Source organism: Artibeus jamaicensis, unplaced genomic scaffold (assembly GCF_021234435.1).
Source record: "Artibeus jamaicensis isolate MK-2021 breed Jamaican fruit bat unplaced genomic scaffold, CSHL_Jam_final contig_432, whole genome shotgun sequence".
NCBI classification, from domain to species: domain Eukaryota; kingdom Metazoa; phylum Chordata; class Mammalia; order Chiroptera; family Phyllostomidae; genus Artibeus; species Artibeus jamaicensis.
In genome coordinates, this window is record NW_026521828.1 from 12484262 (window position 1) to 12500432 (window position 16171).

Consider the following 16171-nt stretch of genomic DNA (forward strand, 5'->3'; position numbering starts at 1 on the left):
AGAGTTTAGCCTTAATTGATAGGTTTAAGTGAATAAAGCGGTAATAAAGAGTTAAAGAGATTAGCATTAACTGATAGGTTGATGGGCTTAAGTGACTAATGCAAGTGGAAACCTATTATTCCAAACTCACGAAGCTTTATTTAAAAAAGGATTCCTTTCCTTATCACCAAACTTTGCCTATGGAATTTTGCCTGCAGGGTGGCGGTGGGCAGCAGGACCCCAATCGCTGTTCGGTAACAATTTTAGTATAAATGCCTGGCACATATTTATAACTACAACATGGTTCGTTAGGTGAAATTCAGATTTTAACTAGGCGTTCTGTTTTTTGCTTGCTAACTCAGGCAGCCCTGCAAGTTACTGTGAGATCTAAAAAAGATACTGGCACAGCGAGACGTCCGCCCAGCGTTTGACAAAGTGAGCGCTCAGTTGGAGCTAACCCTGCTTTAATCCCACCCCCTCAATCATTACTTGTTCCTTTATTCTTTCACTCATTTTTAAATAAACCAGATGTCCTTATGGCTCTTCATCCCAACCAGGAACCAACTCAAGAGAAGCACGGAAACTTCACACACTACCATTCCAAACGTAAAGCGGAGACGTCCCGAGTGCGTGCCTTCCGGGCGCGCAGGCCCCGCCCCAGGGCCGCGCCAGGCGCGCAAATACGACGTAACAGGCCGGGAACCGGCCCCGGGCCTGACGGGATTGTGGCGGTCCGCTCCCCACTCGGAAGCTTCCGCTGCCCGCGGACGCTCTCAAGATGGCGACTTCTCTGGGTTCCAACACTTACAACAGGCAGAACTGGGAGGATGCGGTGAGTGTGCCCGCCGGAGCGGGACGGAGAGGGGCGCCGAGGCCGGGCCTCCTGCGGGCGGGCACGGCCGTGGCTGCAGTGAGGCCGAGGGGTTCCCGGGGAGGAGCCAGCGCCGCGGCCTAGCTCGGCCGGAGCTGGAGGCTGGAGGGAGGGGGCTTAGCCAGGGTCCGAGACCAGCCGCCTTTCCGTGGTGTCCCCCTCCGCTCTTTTTGTGCTGGTCTTTTCTCCCGCCGGAAGAGCAGGGCGCCCCCTCTCCCGCGACCGGGCCCGTGCTGGACCGTGGTTCCTGCCCTGTTCCCCACCTCTCTCCTCGCACTCATACCCCCCCACTCCCGTTACCCACAAGAGTGGGGTTGAGATCGCAGGGTCCTCGGAGCCTGGCTCTCAACCAGATTTCCCAACTTCACCAGGATTTCCCCATTCTGTGCCAGACGTGTCTTGGAGAAAACCCATATATCCGAATGGTGAGTGACCGTGTGTGAAGCGGAAATTATTCATATTGTCAGCGTGGTGGTACTTGCACACTTAGCCAGCTAGAAGTAACGGTGCTTCTTTACTGGCCCAAAGCCTATGGCCATTAGCAAAGGACTGTCGTGTTTATTCTGTCACTTTGGAACTCAGCAACAGTCCTGTGATGTAGGAGCTGTAATAATAGCTTGGATTTGTTGAGCATTTACCTGGGAGATCGATGAACTAGAAACTTGAGCTTATGTCTTTTCATATACCAAGTAGTGATTGGAGCTGGGATTTAAATTTGGATTGTTTCACTCCAGGGACCTTAGCAAGTTAGAAGGAGAACCGGGACTATGACTAGGTTTCCTGACTCTTAATCAAATGGCTTTTGGCCGCTGCACCTTGTCTGTCTCTTTAATGTAAGGTGGCTGTGGCCCCTATTGTTATAAATAAGGGTAAAATTAGTAACCATTAACAATCAGTAATTAGGTCAGGACTGTACTTCGATCTGTCTCAGGTGTTGGTATATTGATACTTTCAAAATGTTAAACAGCTTATGGGAAAGGGGCATTTACTGTGGGGAGGAAGGGTATCAGCGCAACCTGTAGTAGTTACCTCGTGACTGACCTTTGTAAAGTGGGCTGGCCACAGCAGCGTCCTCTCTGATTGGGGGACTGTGGAAACCTAGGAATTTCAGGTCTTGGGAGAGAACTGGGGAGACAGTAGTGAACCCAGGACTTGTGGCTCACAACTCCTGTGGAAAGGTACGTGCTCACCTGATGTTAGGTCCCTGAGATTCTTAGGAGATTATAACTCATAGTGGGTGATTTGAATATATACTGTGCGCCACCCCAAAACGTGTTTCCCCTACCCCCCATTTAAAATGCCAGGGACACATTTCCTGGGTTGTATTTGGGGAAGAAGCAGACATCGGGTCTTTTTTTTTCTTGGAACTTTAGTTCTTTTCTGTTTCTTTTCTGTTTCAGACCAAAGAAAAGTATGGGAAAGAATGCAAAGTAAGTATGTCTGTTAAAGAGTAATGATTTCATTTTCTTTTCCTTTTTTTTTTTTTCAACTTGTGGGCTTTGCGGTCCTCCAGTAAAAGTCAGTGCGACACAGTTTTCATGTATCGTTTATATACTCATTGACTATTTCGTGTGTGAGGTTAAGAAAACGAGCCCTTTGACCAGCTAACATGGAGGCGTAGGTGGAAACACTGTACCTCCTCACACAACCAGAACAGACAGAAAGTTGAACTGTACGGAAGTCCGACAACCATTCAACCAGACTGGTAAGAGGGGCGGAGTCAACGGCTGGTGGAGAGGGGTTGCTGCAGGAAAGGTGGACCTGGGAGTGCAGACTGCGTGGGGCTGACTGCGGTCATACATTCATACGCAGATAAACTAGGCAGAAATGGGCATCAACACAGACTGTGCAACCCAGGGCCCCAGTGCCAGAAAATAAAGCCTAAAGGCACCAATTGAAAAGGTGCCAGGAGAAACTCCCGGCTCCACAAGAGAGTTCATTGGAGAGACCCACAGGGTCCTAGAACGTACACTAGCCCACCCACCCAGGAACCAGCACCAGAAGGGCCCAATTTGCTTGTGAGAAGTTGCAGATGGGACTGAAATCCAAGAGAGAGCAGAACAAGCACCATTGTTCCCTCTCTGACCCTGAGCCCACATACAGCATCATAAGCCAGCCACTGGGGTGCCCCGCCCTGGTGAACATCTAAGGCTCCACCCCTCATACACAACAGGTGCAACCTGACCAAAACTGGCTCAAACAGAACAAATCAAAGCTCCAGAGCCAATACTTTTAAGCGACCAAGAGATAGCCAACCTATCAGATGCATAGTTCAAAACACTGGTGATCAGGATGCTTACAGAACTGGTTGATTCTGGTCGCAAATTAGATGAAAAAATGAAGGCTACACTAAGTGAAATGAAGGAAAATGCACAGAGAACCAGTAGTGATGGAAAGAAAACTGGGACTCAAATCAATGGAGTGGACCAGAAGGAAGAAAAAAACAACCAAACAGAAAAGGGAATGAAGAAACGAGAATTCAAAAAAAATGAAGAGAGGCTTAGGAACTCAGGTTGAATAAATAATAGAGAACTTCCCCAATCTGGCAAAGGAAATAGACTTCCTGGAAGCTCAGAGAGTCCCAAAGAAGGTAGACCCAAGGAGGAACACACCAAGGCACATCATAAATTATATTACCCAAGATTAAAATGAAAGAACCCTAGAAGCAGCAAGAGATAAGGGGACAGTCACCTACAGAGAGTTCCCATCAGACTGCAGATTTGTCCAAAGAGAACTTACAGGCAAGAAGGGGCTGGAAAGAAGTATTCCAGGTCATGAAAGGCAAGGATGTACATCCAAGATTGCTCCATCCAGCAAAGCTTTCATTGAGAATGGAAGGACAGATAAAGTGCTTCTCAGATAAGGTCAAATTCAAGGAGTTCATCATTACCAAGCCCTTATTACATGAAATGTTAAAGGGGCTTATCTAAGAAAAAGAAGATAAAAAAGATGAACGGTGGGAGGACAGGAAACTCACAGTTATTAACAACCACACCCAAAACAAAAGCAAACTAAGCAGATAGCTAAAACAGGAGCGGAGCCACAGAAATGGAGATCACATGGAGGGTTAGCAACGGGAGTGGGAGGAGGAGAAGGTGGGAGAAGGTACAGAGAATAAGTAGCGCAGGCTGTGGGGAGAAAATAGGGAGGGCAAGAGTAGTGTGGGAAATGTAGAAGCTAAAGAACTTCTGACACATGGACATGAACTAAAGGCGGGGAACATGGGTGGGAAAGGATATGCAGGGTAGAGGGGAGTAAAGGGGGGGAAATGGAACTACTGTAATGGCATAATCAATAAAATATATTATTTTTTAAAAAAATAAAATGAATGAGCCCTTGAATCTTAACCTAGTGTCGATGGGTGGGCTTTGAACACCCTGAGGTTGTACAACAAGTGTTGATCAGCTATACACATGAGAATTGTAACTAAGGAGGAAGCTCAGTGCTGATGTAAGATTCTCAAAGGAGCATATGACACTCTCCATCCCCCCCGAAAAGATTACAGGTCAGATTGTTAATGGTGGTTACCTCTGGGGTGGAGAGGACTTTGACTTTTGAGTATTTCATTTCTGTACTATGTGAATTTTTTATTTCTGTGGCAGGGTGTTGTAGATATGATGGAAATATCTGGTTACATTTAGACTAAATGATTGTGAAGGTCTCTCGTAAACAAGCCCTGGATTTGGAGATCCTTCCTTTGCATTCGCCCCTTGCTGTAGAGTTTCCTGGATTGATTGTCCAGGTCAGGACCGTTCACCCCTTGTGGCTTATTTTGTGTTAAAGATCTGTGCCAGGCCGTTCACAGTGTTTCGCTGGTGCCCCGGGGTTCGCATGCGTTTCAAGAAGACCGAAGTGTGCCAGACCTGCAGTAAACTGAAGAATGTCTGTCAGACCTGCCTTTTGGATCTGGAGTATGGTATGTTTGCTGTGTCTAGTAGACCTGAACGTGTGTTGGTGCCCCAGACGGCCCACCAGTCCTTCTGTCTCCCATGTCTGCCCTACCTCAGTTTTGACCCCCCTTTGGAATGTCTGCTGTGCTCTGCTTTTCCTGGTAAGGGAACCATATTGGGATATCCTAGAGTCCTCCTGAACCACAGCAGGAACTTAAGGAAAAGCTGGGAATTAATTAGAACCGGCCTAAGACTCCCTTCCATACACATCCCTGTAGCAGAGGCAAGAACAGGCATCGTCCTGTTGTAGGTAATTTCCTCGTCTTGGACTTCTTTCTAGGTCCAGAACTTTTTTCCAGAGTCCCTACCAGAAGCTCATAGGCTAATAATGCTTTATGTTTTGTCTCAACAGTATTGTTAGGACTGATACACTGCTACCAGCTCAGAGTAACTGCTCTTTTTTTTTAACTGAAGGTGACTTGTTCATGAGAAAATGGTTTTTCAACAAGAGTTTGGACTATACAATAAAGGAGGAAAGTAGGAGTTTGTGAATGTTAAATTCAGAGTGACTCTGCTTCTCAGAGTCCTGGTCACGTATTATGTGTTTGTTAAGGAGGTGTTCTGGTTCTAGCATATAATGACCCAACTTGACCATAACTGTCCAGAGGACCTATAGGACCAGCCTAAAAACCACTTTTCATGATTAAGTGGTGTTGTAATAAAAGTTGGATATGTTATTAATTTGTAGGTCAAGTGTGACTGTTCCTAAAGTCTGTTCATCTAAAAGATTTTCTAAAACATTTGTTTCAAAATCAGGACAGCTCAGAAATTAGAACAGTTCTTAGAATGCTTTATAGCAGTATTTGTCTGGTGGTGCTAAAGATTTTGAGTAAAAATATAGTAAAGCCTTTGGTACCAGATAAGAAAGTGGAGAAGGAATGATACTGTATTCTGTAAGTATATTTAGTAGTAATTAAAAATATGCCTGAGTGTTTTTTCCCTCCTTCCCTCGTGCCAGGCCTGCCCATCCAGGTTCGTGACGCAGGGCTGTCTTTCAAGGATGACATGCCGAAGTCCGATGTCAACAAAGAGTACTACACACAGAACATGGAGAGGGAGGTACACAGCCGCTTCCTCGATATGGTCTTATATTGGATAAGAGAACCCTAGTGGGCTGACACAGTTTGCATAATTTATCTTGTGGATTTGCCACCCCTGCGTAGATTTCTAACTCTGATGGGACACGGCCAGTTGGCATGCTGGGCAAAGCCGCATCCACCAGTGACATGCTGCTCAAACTGGCCCGGACCACACCCTACTATAAGAGGAACCGGCCCCACATTTGCTCCTTCTGGGTGAAGGGGGAGTGTAAGAGAGGAGAGGAGTGTCCATACAGGTAGGAGCCACAGTGCGTGTTCAGCATTTGCTTTCAGATGGTTTGTCAGCTAAGAAGTAGGAGGTGGTAGCTTAAACTATTTCTGCTTTAAAATCTAAAAGTTTATACAGCTACTGTGGTAATACAACTAATGTAGAATAGCTCATGTCTTAAGGCTGTTAAGTCTAGAAAGGCTTGATGAAACTGTTGTGTTTACTATAACGGAACTGTTACTTACGACTGAGCCTCGGGAAGCTAAGCTGCTGTGCTGTGTGACACAGATGTTGACCCTGAGAGTTTCTACCTGACACATACGTCTTCACTGTCTTGGTATCACTGTCTCGAATCACAGCGTATAGCTGAGGTCAGTTAATGTCAGGCGCCCGAGGGGGTGTGTGTGTTTCAGATGGACCGCCGGACATCTGGATTAGGGGCTCGTAACTTGGGTTGGTTACTCCTGGCCCTGCCAAAAAAAAAATCCCTTCCATTTTCTGGGGCTTTGCTAGGGCTGGGTTATAGCTTTAATCAGACTCTCAGTGGAATACAAGACCCCAAATACTTGAAGAACCAGTAGCCTAGAGAGGGGTAACACTGTTTTGGTTGCCCTTTACTTTGGGGTGCCAGTGTTTCTGTCTAAGGAAACTCTGCCATCCTAGTGGCCATCGAAATTGCTTTTAGGAGGCTATCAAGTCCTTGGGCTGCTGTAAATTACTTGGTATTAGCTATTTTGCAAATTATGTTTTGGTACAACCAAGGTTATAGTTTAGAAGCATTTTAGGCTATGTATTTGGGATTTAACGTAGCTGCTGTTGGGTGATAGCTATAAATTTCTTCCTTTGTTTCACCTCTGTGCACTGTTCTTGAACCGTAGACATGAGAAGCCTACAGATCCGGATGACCCCCTTGCCGATCAGAACATTAAAGACCGGTATTATGGAATCAACGACCCTGTGGCAGATAAGCTTTTAAAGCGTGCCTCTACAATGCCTCGTCTGGACCCACCAGAGGACAAGACTATCACCACGCTCTATGTTGGTGGTCTGGGCGACACCATTACTGAGACAGATCTAAGGTCTGTGGGTAGAATTTTATGAGCTCTTTTTGTATTTAACTGCCCTGGAATAATTTTGGGGGGAAAAAAGCAGGCAAGCAAGATAGTTCTTTACAAAGTACATTTTTTCTTTAACCAGTCCACAGTCAGGAAATACCATGCTGACTAGAAGTTTTATAAAACTGTTGTCGATGATGCCAAAGTAGAATGTTCATCAATAGTGCTTATTTCATACTTGCTTGCATACAGTGGTAATTACATGAGATTCTCTTTGACCTAATAGCCGATTAGAGTTTTTAGAATAGGGTACACATGCAAGTAGACTTCATTAGGTGAGGGAGGGAGAGCTTTGCAGTTACAACACTTACATGGTTTGAATTGTTGGCTTTTTTAAGAGATTGGCATTTGGTAAGTTTGTATGCTTCTTGACTTGTATTTTGGTCAGCTAGATGAGACAGCTGGGCAGAGAGTGGGAGTACGTTCCCCTTCCAAAGAGATTAAGTGGAGAAGAGGCTCCTCTAAGTTTATGACCAGCCCTTGGCAGCCTGCCTCCACTAAACTCTGACTGAGTGAGTCAGACAACCCCCAGAGGGTGGCAGACTTCTTCTCTTCTCCACTTTCTTACTCCCTTTAAAATTTTTTTAAACATTCTTGGTACCTGGGCCATAGGGGCCGTATTTGGCCAGCCCTTTATCTGGGATTTAGGGTCCTTAAATATCTTACTGGAGCCCCCTTTTCTCCATGAAAAAAAACCCCTGAGATGCTCTCACCTGTATTTGCTCATTATTTCACTTTCCCTGTCAATACGTAGCTCCCTCAGTAAGGTATTGGGGGTCACTGGCATGTAGTCGGGCAGATAACCACGGGCCGTGTTCCTTGTGCGACCTGTGAGCCTCCTGGGAAGGGCTGAGTGTAAACGCTCGGTCCTCTCCGCCTGCGTCCCTCCAGAAACCACTTCTACCAGTTCGGAGAGATCCGCACGATCACCGTGGTGCAGAGACAGCAGTGTGCGTTCATCCAGTTCGCCACGAGACAGGCCGCGGAGGTGGCTGCGGAGAAGTCCTTCAACAAGTTGATCGTCAACGGCCGCAGACTCAACGTGAAGTGGGGGAGGTGAGAATGGACCGTTTTTAAAACATCTTCGAGATTTTCAAGAAAACTGTTCACTACCTGGGGCTATAAGCCTTTGGCGAATGGACTGAAAAGAATTTTTAATTCTCCAACATTCATTCCTGTGGCCGTCGTGATCATCCTGAGTTTGGGAATTTATTCAGGGGTTCGGCGTGGTAATGCTCTTTTGAGGGCTCTGTTTTTGTGACCGGCCCTTTTGGCCAAGTATTGTGCTGGGGCCTGAAAGGTGGCTTTGGGAGTTTACACGGTGAATTAATTAGACCCAGGTTCTGTCCTCTGCAGGCTGAGTGTCCAGTGGGGAAAGATAGCTAATTAATAGCTAATCTGAAAGTGCTGCAATGCCCCGAAGTTCAAAGGAACAATGTGTCTCCAACTTGGGAGCAGGGAGGAGACTGCTGCTGGCAGCAGGGCCCCGCGTGGCGTGCTCCCCGCGTGGCGTGCTCCCCGCGTGGCGTGCTCCCCGCGTGGCGTGCTCCCTGCGTGGCATGCTCCCTGGGAGCCGGTTAGCTTCTGTGCCGGGCACATGGAGGCGGCCTCTTCTCCTTACAGCAGTTCTTACAGATTTTGAACCCAGGTCTTTCTGGCTTCAGAAACTTTGCTCTTATTTACTCTGCACTGGGGCGATTAAGGAGAAAGTGCGGAAGAGGAGGCAAGGAGTGAAGGAACTCCATGTAACTGAGAAGTAGAGGTGCGAGAAAAGGGACAGAGTGCTGATGTCCTGTGTCTCTGTCCCAGGTCCCAAGCAGCCAGAGGAAAAGAGAAAGAGAAGGACGGAACCACGGAGTCCGGGATCAAGCTGGAGCCCGTTCCAGGCCTGCCGGGGGGTGAGTGCGTCTGCCTGTGTAGCGGCGGCACCAGGTGGCCAGACCGCGATGACATTCCTCAGGTGTTGGACCCAGGTCTCTGGCTCCAGGGAGGAACTTCAGATTTAAAGGTGGCGGAGCCCTGGCTGCTGTGGCTCAGTTGGCTGGGCATCGTTCCGTGCAAAGCGAAGGGTCACCAGTTCAATTCCTGGTCAGGGCACCTGCCTGGGTTGCGGCAGGTTCCTGGTTGGGGGTGTGTGAGAGGCGACCACACGTTGATGTTTCTCTTCCTCCCTGCCCCTCTCTCTAAAAATAAATAAAATCTTTTTTATAAAGATTTTATTTAAAAGATTTTATTTATTTTTAGAGAGAGGGGAAGGAAAGGAGAAAGAAAGAGAAGGAGAGAAACATCAACGTGTGGTTGCCTCTCATGCACCCAAACTGGGGACCCAGCCTGCAACCCAGGCACATGCCCTGACTGGGAATCGAACCAGCAATCCTTTGGTTCTCAGGCCAGTGCTCAGTCCACTGACCTACACCAGCCAGGGCTAAATAAAATCTTTTAAAAACAAATCTGTGAGAAAAACTTTATAGAAGTAAAAAAAATCTTTAAAAACCAGAAAAAGGCTAGAACAGCAGTGCACAGTGGTCTTCCCCTTTAACTGTTGGTGGTTTTCTCTTCTCCAGCTCTTCCTCCTCCTCCCGCAGCAGAAGAAGAAGCCTCTGCCAACTACTTCAACCTGCCCCCCAGCGGCCCTCCCGCTGTGGTGAACATTGCCCTGCCCCCGCCCCCTGGCATTGCTCCGCCGCCACCTCCAGGTAACTTCAGCCTGCCACTCTGAGTAGCTCAGTCTGACTTAGCCCAGGATGTCCTTGGGAAAGTTTTGTCTCTACACCTGTCAGGTCTAACAGTCTGAGCCCTGTGTGTTTGCCCCATAGAATTCCTCAGGTAAATCTGACCTGACACTCCCGTTTCTTCCTGTCCTGCTAAGGAGGGGAAGGTTGCCAGTTTCCTAGAGATCTGAGTACGTACGTGTAACTCAGAACGGGACCTACTGGGTTACGGAGACCCATCACCAGTCTGTTCCTGTTCTCACACAATCCTGATGCCCTGGAGCACTGTTGCTTAAGGTGTGGGCTGTGAACCTTTGCCATTTCACAAAGTGTTACTGCCTGTTTGCAACAAGATAAGCAGCTTGTGCCAGAATGTAAATTGATTAAGAAAGTCTTGTTACAAAAGATTACCGATGCACTGAACAGTGCACTTGATGGTGTGATTAGTTCTATTTGACTCATGGTCTTAACCTTGTTGGTGGCCAGTAAGAAACAGTTCAGGGACCAGCAGGCACTTTGTATAGTGCTGTCTGGAAACTGTCAGTGACGGTGCCCGCAGTGTCTGTGAGTCCCGGGAGCCAGCGCTCCTGTGGCAGCGTTCCCGTGCTCCTTGAAGGAAGTCCTGGTGTCCGGACATCCTCTGTTCTGGTGTAAGTCATTACGGTTAAGGAAGACAGCGCTGTCCATCATCTGAGTCCATCACATCCGGGTCTGCCTGATCTCCCCTCACCTCCCCAGTCCTGACTGAGTCCCGCTTTGATACGACTGGGTAGTGTGACAGCCAGCAGGGGCTCAGGCGACCTACCGGCACATACCTTGAGTCCTGTGGAGTTTTCTTTTAATCTGGACTGAGAGAAGTGGTTTCTCCAACTAAGGAAGAAATGCAGGGAGACATTCCTAAAGAAGTCTTATAAACTGATAGTTTTTGAAGCCCCTGTCATTTGGTTTATGTGAGTGGTGTTGACCTTCGAAAGATTCAGAGGTTTGAAAGGTGTCAGGAAAACCGCAAGCCTAATACATTTGTTCTCCCCTACCTACAGGTTTTGGGCCGCACATGTTCCACCCAATGGGACCACCTCCTCCTTTCATGAGGGCTCCGGGACCAATCCACTACCCTTCTCAGGACCCTCAGAGAATGGGAGCTCACGCGGGGAAGCACAGCAGCCCCTAGCAGACTGTCACCAGGCCGGGGCTCTGCGGAAGACAGGGCGCTTCAGGGTCCCAGGAAACGGATCTTGGAGTAAACGTATTTTTCCTTCCTTTGTAGTTTCCGTGGTAGCTAAATGTGTTCAGATGTGGGCAGTCGAAGAACGACAGCCGTGATTGGATTGCTGGACCTCAATAAGCTGCCATTAACACATCTGGCTACTACTATCACTTACTAATAAAACTGAATGCCTTTTCCCCTTACCTCAATGGGGAACAAGCAGTGGGGTGAATTGGAACGTCCCAACGGAGTTACCCTCCCAACTATATGTTCATTTTCTATTTTTGGGGGGAAAAGAAAATTGACCTGCGGTAAAAACCTTTTGACCATTTTTATGTCCCTTGGGTATTTTCCTTTCCATCGTCTGAAAAAAGATGACCAGTACTAATCATTGTAGTGGCTCGAGTGTGATTTGACACCTCCGCAGTCGCACCCGAGAAAGACACATGGAAACCTGCAGCCCGCGCCTCCGGTCGCTCCCCTGCCCACTCGTGGAAGGGGTCTGGCTGACACTTCACTTCTCCGTGCTACCGAAAAGGACAAAAACAGAAATTCTTTTTCTTCCTGTTGACTGGGTGGAAACAAATGTCACGAAGTTGTGCATCATTGAAGAAACCTGGTGTCTGGGGTGAGATTGTTTTGAAGAACTGTACGGCACTTGAACAGACTGTGAAGCAGAAAGCGCCGGCGTGCGTGTGAGGGGAAGATGGTGACGCCGGCAGGGCTTTGGCCTTCTGCTCTCGCCGCGTGTCTCGTTTTGATTCCCCGCCTCTGGGCAGGGCACTCGGTTTGGTCTTAGAGTGCTCGGGTGTAACTGAGTTGTAAATGGTAAAATTTGATGTTGTGGGGGGGGGTTGTTTTTAAAAAATTAAAATGGGTCAATTTTCCAAATGTCATAGACTTATTTCTAGATTTCTGTTTTCTTTATTCTTTGGTAGCTGAACTTGAGGTCAGTGGAAGTTAGAAACAAGTTATTTTTGCCTTGGACTTGATTTCTATCTCTGTTCACTTTGATAATAAAAGGGCCCACAGCCTGCCATGTGCTGGCTGATAAATGGTAGCTTTGAAAAGTCATTTTAAAAGGAAATATGTGAAATTTATCTATGAAGCCAGTTCCATGTCATTTGTATCTAAAATCTATGCATATGGGATGGACACACCCCATGTAACGAACACCCTTTTGTAGCTTCATGGAGAACTCTGTTTTCCTCTAGAGGACTTCATCTTCCCCCTTTTTTTTTTTTTTAAAGATTTAAGAATCTAGCAACAAATTTGATTTTATTTCCGTAATAGAGGGTAATTCTAATATTTTGGCACCATGTTGGGTAGGGTTTTGGGGGTGGTTTTTTGTCTACTTTTGAGGATGTAAAAGATTTTTAGTCCATTTGTGAGTAAGATGTGAAGCAGTAATGTTTGAACAATTGCCAAATTTGAATACACACACCCACGCAAAGGTGTGACTACCCAATTCCATATTCTTGCCTTTTTGAGAAGGAAGAGATTCTAAATTTTGACACTGTCTTAGTTGTTGAGAAGCATAAGCCAGTATACAGTGACGTGTAGAATAGATGCGCAGTCCTTCTTGAGGACATCAGAACTGGGAGCAGTGAGGTCATCTGTTTTACACAAACATGGAGCTGCTCGTCAGACTGTTCTCTTCTCTTCTAGGGCAAAGGGCTGGGGGTACCTTTGTCGTTCCCAGACCTGGTCTGTGAAAACACCTCACCCAGCCCTGTGAGCTTTGCCCCCATCCAGCTACGTGAGCAGAACGGTCTTGCAAGATGATGATCACACAACCGGAGGACCCTAGGCTCCTCTGTCACTGCTGTGGCAGGGCTTTTGATAGGAGGGCTTTCGTCATAGTAAGCCTTTGAGACCTGGGGGTGGTTCTGGTAGTCAACTCTGATCACGTGGAAAAAAATAAAACTTGTTTATACTGAGTAATGATTTAAACCCTCGGGAGCTAGATTACCTGAGTTCGAATCCTCACTTCAGCACCTCCTAGCTGTGTGACCTTGGGCATGTCACTTAACCTCTTTCTGGTCCATGATGCCTCACCTCCTAACCCTCCTCACTCCCCTACCTGCAGTATTTTGAGCTGCTCCCCGGTGGAGAAGGCTCAGAGGGAACAGCAGCATAACAACTAAAGGACGGCGGTGCCTGCCTGTGGGGCAAAGAGTAGGATGTGACAGATTTGTGGAAGTCACGTTCCAGTGAGACACTGGAACCCAAAATAAATGGAGGTAGAAGTGTAAAGTGACCCCTGCACCCGGATCTCTGGCTTCGTCACTTGGTCAGGGGGTGTCTTTCAGGTTTCTTTGTAAAGGCGCTACTTCCCTCCTCTGCTCTGTTCTCCCATCTAGAATCCGTGGGCGGGGCGCCATGCTCCCCTCCTGAAGGAGTGCAGGGAGATCCGTTTTCCCCGTTGAGTCACTTATTATGCCACTACGGATTCGTGGATATATACTTTATCCTTTGCGTTATAATCTCTTCTGTGAGTTGCCTTTTCACTCTCTTGACAGTGTCCTTTGATGCATAAAAGTTTGTGATTTTTTTTTAAATGTCTCATAGGTGGTTGGAAATAATGAGTATTCTCTAATTTGGTGGTGCAGGATTCTAAATTTTCATTTTATTCAAATTTCCCGTACCCTTACTCATTATTTGTTTGATAACTGATCAATAATTGAAAAAACTTAAATTTTTCACTATGATTACGGGTTTATCATTATGTAAGTATCCTTATCCAGTAATGCTTTTTGTCCAAAAGTCTACTTTGTCTATTAATGACTAGAACACATTTTCTTTAAAAAAAAATTTTTTTTTGCCCTGGCTCAATCCAGCTCAGTGGATTGAGCACAGGCCTGTGAAGCAAAGGGTTGCCAGTTCGATTCCCAATCAGGGCACATGCCTGGGTTGCAGGCCAGGTCCCCAGTGGAGGACACATGAGAGGCGGCCACACATTGATGTTTCTCTCCCATTCTTTCTCCTTCCCTTCCCCTCTCTCTAAAAATAAATAAATATATTTTAAAATAATAAAAAATTATTTTTCAATTATAGTTGATGTATATTAGTTTCAGGTATAAAACATAGTGGTTAGACATTTAGAGTATCTGAAGTCTTTACTAGACTTACTCACCCTGGTAAGTCTAGTACCCATCCAGCACCATTACATAGTTACTACAATATTAGTTTTTAAAGATTTTATTTTCAGAGAAAGAGGAAGGGATGGAAAAAGAGAAGGAAAGATGTGTGAGATTGATTGGTTGCCTCTTACACACCCCCAATTGGGGACCTGACCCACAACCCAGCCATGTGCCCTGACTGGGAATTGAACGTGTGATCTTCCAGTTCACAGTCTGGCACTCAATCCACTGAGCCACACCAGCCAGGGTATTAGAATATTATGGTCTATATTTGTGCTGTATTTCATGTCCACACAAATATTTCTATAACTGGCGATTTGTACTTCTAAATTCCTTTCACCCCTTTTGCCCATCCCTCCAACCCCCCTCCCATCTAGTGACCAATAGTTTTTTCTCTGTGTGACTTTGTTTCTGTTTTGTTTGTTCATTTATTTTTTTTTAAGATGCCACACGTAAGTGAAATCATATGGTTTTTGTCTTTCTCCATGTGACTTATTTCACTTAGCAAAATACCTTTTAGGTCGGTCTACCCATATTGTCACGAATGGCAAGATTTCATTCTTTTTAATGACCAAATAATATTCTACTATATATATGTACCACCTCTTTGATAATTTGTCTATTGATGGACACTTAGGTTGCTTCCATATCTTGACTATTATAAATAATGCCGCAGTGAACATAGGTACATATATCTTTTTGAATTAGTGTTTTCAATTTTTGTAGGTATATACCCAGAAGTGGAATTGCTGGGTCATATAGTTCTATTTTTGATTTTTTAAGGAACCGCCATACTGTTTTCCATGGCATTTGTACCAATTTATAACCCCACCAACAATGCCAGAGAGTAGAGCACATTTCTTCGGGATGGTATTTGCCTGGTTCGTCCTTTCTCACTTCTTTATTTTGCTTCTGTGTTGTCTTTGCAGGAAGGCTGCTTCCGGACAACACGGAGCTGGAGTCGCCTGTGACCGCATCTGCACATCTGTCTTTAACCTGGTGAGTCCTGTCCTGTGTTTATTGTGATGACTGATGCAGTTGAATGGGTTTATACCACTTCGTTTTATGTGCCTTTGCTTCTTTTTCATCTTTTCTGCTGTCCGTGAAATGGATTTCTCTGCTCATCATTGCTTCTAAGATTCTGTACTTTCTTTCTGGAGCTTTCCCAGAATATGTTCTTTTGTAGTTCTTGCAGGGGTGAGTGGGAAACTCTTAATACTTATTTGTCTGTAAATTATTTTGCTCCCACTGCTTAAAGATATATATTTTTCATTATTGCTGTTATTCTAAGGGTTGTTCCTTTGTAGGTAATCTAACTTTTTTATCTGGGTGTCTTGGACACTTCTCTGTGACTTTGGAGCTCCGGGGTTTTAGTACAGCGTTTCTGAAGGATTTAATTTGTCCTCATAACAGGGTGAAGATTATATGAATTTCTGTCTTTCACCACATCTGGAAAACCTCCAATCATTTTTAAACTCCTTCTGGAACCGCTATTAGTGGTGTTGGGCATTTCTATTTTATTGTCCATGTCCTTTAACTTCTCTCATATTTTCCATTTCTTTACTTCTCTGTGATGCTTTGTGGACACTCTCAGTCCACAAATTCTTTAGGTATATCTAATGTCATTTTTAGTTCACTAATTCTCTCTTCACATACATCCAATCTGCTATTAATCTATTAACTTTTTTTAAAAGGAAGCCTTGTCTTGGTAAAATATCACATAATGTACAGAAAGTGTACAAAACACAAATCACAGCTATATTAGATATTTCCAAGTGAATGTCTGTGTAACAATTACCCAGGTCCAGGAAGAGAAAGCCCCCAGTCTTCCCAGGAGCGTCCCTGCCCCTCACGACCACACGCCTTTCTTTCCACCCAGGTACCACC

At 45.8% G+C, this 16171-nt stretch overlaps 1 protein-coding gene across 2 annotated transcripts; it reads left to right on the forward strand.

Moving 5' to 3' along the window:
- Nucleotides 1–665: 665 nt before the first annotated feature.
- Nucleotides 666–12481, forward strand: RBM22 (RNA binding motif protein 22). 2 transcript variants are annotated; one of them, XM_053665928.1, is made up of 11 exons: nucleotides 666–811; nucleotides 1222–1275; nucleotides 2251–2280; nucleotides 4634–4766; nucleotides 5759–5859; nucleotides 5964–6136; nucleotides 6987–7187; nucleotides 8115–8279; nucleotides 9033–9121; nucleotides 9788–9919; nucleotides 10975–12481. In XM_053665928.1, the coding sequence occupies exons 1-11, from the start codon at nucleotides 758–760 to the stop codon at nucleotides 11103–11105; spliced, it is 1263 nt and encodes a 420-aa protein (XP_053521903.1). In that variant the 5' UTR covers nucleotides 666–757; the 3' UTR covers nucleotides 11106–12481. The 2 variants fall into 2 exon arrangements, with proteins under 2 accessions (XP_053521903.1, XP_053521904.1); XM_053665929.1 differs by lacking the exons at nucleotides 666–811; nucleotides 1222–1275; nucleotides 2251–2280 and adding an exon at nucleotides 2362–2555.
- Nucleotides 12482–16171: the final 3690 nt, after the last annotated feature.

Coding starts and splice junctions, on each gene's coding strand:
- RBM22 (XM_053665928.1), top strand. CDS start 758: ATGGCGACTTCTCTGGGTTCCAACACTTACAACAGGCAGAACTGGGAG. Junction 2,281..4,633: donor AGTATGGGAAAGAATGCAAA/GTAAGTATGTCT, acceptor TTTGTGTTAAAG/ATCTGTGCCAGGCCGTTCAC. Junction 5,860..5,963: donor CACAGAACATGGAGAGGGAG/GTACACAGCCGC, acceptor ACCCCTGCGTAG/ATTTCTAACTCTGATGGGAC.